Below are 2,481 nucleotides of genomic sequence, written 5' to 3' on the forward strand. Positions count from 1 at the left end.
ATTCCAAAGGATAACCTTGACCCAAAACATTCTACCAAGATCTCTGTGCCTAGAGAAGATGTAAGGAGAAGAGGCATGAAGAGTTTTTATAATACAGCGTCAGGGGATTATTCTTTGCTTTCTTCTCATGGGTAATATTTACAAACAGGTAACAAATCTTAAAAACTGTCATTTAATGCTTTGCAAAAAATAATTAATATGATATAGAAAAGTACACTAAAAGACAAATAGCTGATAATGTAAATTAGGGAGGAAAAGCTGGCATTTGGGAATGCCAGATGAAACTGGAAATTTAGTATCTTACTGCAAGCCAGAGTGAGGCTGGAGAAATGAGGGATAGAGGTTAGACTTAAGACACTGCTTGGGACACAGGCGAAAAATGCAGCAGAAAATCAGTTTCCCATGGAGTGTGAAAATAATTAAATGGCAGGCAATTAGACTGATGTGTCTCTAGTCCCTGGATTCCTACTTTGAAAAAAAATCTAACTGGGGTGCATTTTTTAGTAAATAACTACATTGAGAGAAAATTCAGCCTTAACCAACTATAAACGGCCAATTAACCTCGGATTACATAACCAGAAAATTTTCACCTTTATTGTACAAATTAAGAAACTACATAACCGTACCTAACCAATTACTGAATTTGGTTTTCTTCATCATGCAGCTTATTTATTTTTATTTTTATTTCTGATGAATTCACAGAAACAGGCTTCAGAAGGTGGGCATCACGCAGTTTATAAAACTCTTTCCTGGGCCGGGTGCTGTGACTCAAGCCTGTAATCCCAGCACTTTGGGAGGCCGAGGCAGGTGGATCACGAGGTCAAGAGATTGAGACCATCCCGGTCAACACGGTGAAACCCCGTCTCTACTAAAAATACAAAACATTAGCTGGGCGCGGTGGCGCGTGCCTGTAGTCCCAGCTATTGAGGAGATTGAGGCAGGAGAATTGCCTGAACCCAGGAGGCGGAGGTTGCGGTGAGCCGAGATCGCGCCATTGCACTCCAGTCTGGGTAACAAGAGCGAAACTCCATCTCAAAAAAAAAAAAAAAACTCTTTCCTTCAAGCCCCGTCCATGAACCACAAATCACAAACCACAGCAGGGTGCTTGACAATTTTAGAATCACTCTTTGATTAATTTATTTAATAGGGTGACTCCCATACATTTTTAACAGAAAAGAGGAGCTGGGAACCCGACGGACCAAAACTCTTCACACTCAAGGAACCCGCACCCGGAGTCAGGATTCTCCCCTGACGACCCTCCTGTGGTCCCTGCACAATCTGGGACAGACGCGACGGCTGCGGGTGAAGAGCTGCCCAGGGATGGCTCCAGACCAGAGCACAGTCACTGCGCAGGGAAGAGGCAGTACACCGGGGCCCGGCTGTAAGCGCAGCCGCCATCTTATGGCTGAAGGGGACTGAGGCGGAGCTGGGCAGGAACTCCGGGAGCAGACTGTGGAGCCGACTGCGGGGAGGCCTGAGTCCCGCCACAGCCACTTCCCACCGGTTCCAACCAGCCCTTTCTCCTCTCTCCGGAGGTTCGACCCGGCACTCTCACCATTTCTAGGGTTCCAGGGGGTCCCGGCGTCGTAGCTGTGGAACTCCCAATACCTTCAGGTCGCAGGACCATAGAGGCTGGTACTCTAGGAGCAGAGGACACAGCGAAGTGAAGATGAGACCTGGAGCTCCAGCAGCAAGAGACAAAGGCCGCGCCACATTCCCGAAACCTTCCGGTCCGCTCCAGCTGCGTGCCTGATTGGACGGTTCCCAGCCCAGCGTCGCTGATTGAATAACGTTTGAAACCCCACCCTCTCAGGCCCTGAGTGACAGAAGATGTGATCGGATGCTGGGCTGAGTGAAGAAAAAGTGACAGACAGCCTAGGCTGCAGCCTTTTCGGGCAGGGCTTCCTTCCTGAGCTGAGCCTGGCCCACCACAGAGAGTATTAGCCTTTAAACTGGTGTGCAAAGTCATATGCATTTGCAAATAATATTTTATATGGCTATTTACAAATAGAATATAATAACAATTATTTTAAAATTTCAGATTTTATGACCTTCTCAGTTTCTGGTCTTTGAGCAGGAAGGCCGAGATTTTAGAAAGGAGGCAATCCTCTGAAATAAAATGTGAGCCGCATGTGAATTTTAAACTTTGTAGTATCCAAACTTTAAAAAGAAACAACAGGTTGAATTGACTGTAACAATTTAGTTAACCCAATATGTCCATATCATTTTAATGTGTAATATGTACTTATTAATAAAGTATATATGGCCGGGCACGGTGGCTCACGCCTGTAATCCCAGCACTTTGGGAGGCCGAGGCGGGTGGATCACGAGGTCAAGAGATCGAGACCATCCTGGTCAACATGGTGAAACCCCGTCTCTACTAAAAATACAAAAAAAAAATTAGCTGGGCATGGTGGTGCGTGCCTGTAATCCCAGCGACTCAGGAGGCTGAGGCAGGAGAATTGCCTGAACCCAGGAGGC

General features: G+C 46.5%; 1 protein-coding gene across 1 annotated transcript in view; it reads right to left on the reverse strand.

Annotated features, from left to right (window-relative positions):
• LOC108297810 (zinc finger protein 431-like) overlaps nucleotides 1–1,984 on the reverse strand; it is a 29,718-nt gene extending 27,734 nt beyond the window's left edge. Inside the window, 1 exon segment of the mRNA XM_037735580.1 lies at nucleotides 1,556–1,984. Within this exon segment, the coding sequence (XP_037591508.1) occupies nucleotides 1,556–1,975 (420 nt within the window). The 5' untranslated portion in view covers nucleotides 1,976–1,984.
• Between the last annotated feature and the right edge of the window lie 497 nt (nucleotides 1,985–2,481).

This window comes from Cebus imitator, unplaced genomic scaffold, assembly GCF_001604975.1.
Source record: "Cebus imitator isolate Cc_AM_T3 unplaced genomic scaffold, Cebus_imitator-1.0 Scaffold847, whole genome shotgun sequence".
NCBI lineage: Eukaryota > Metazoa > Chordata > Mammalia > Primates > Cebidae > Cebus > Cebus imitator.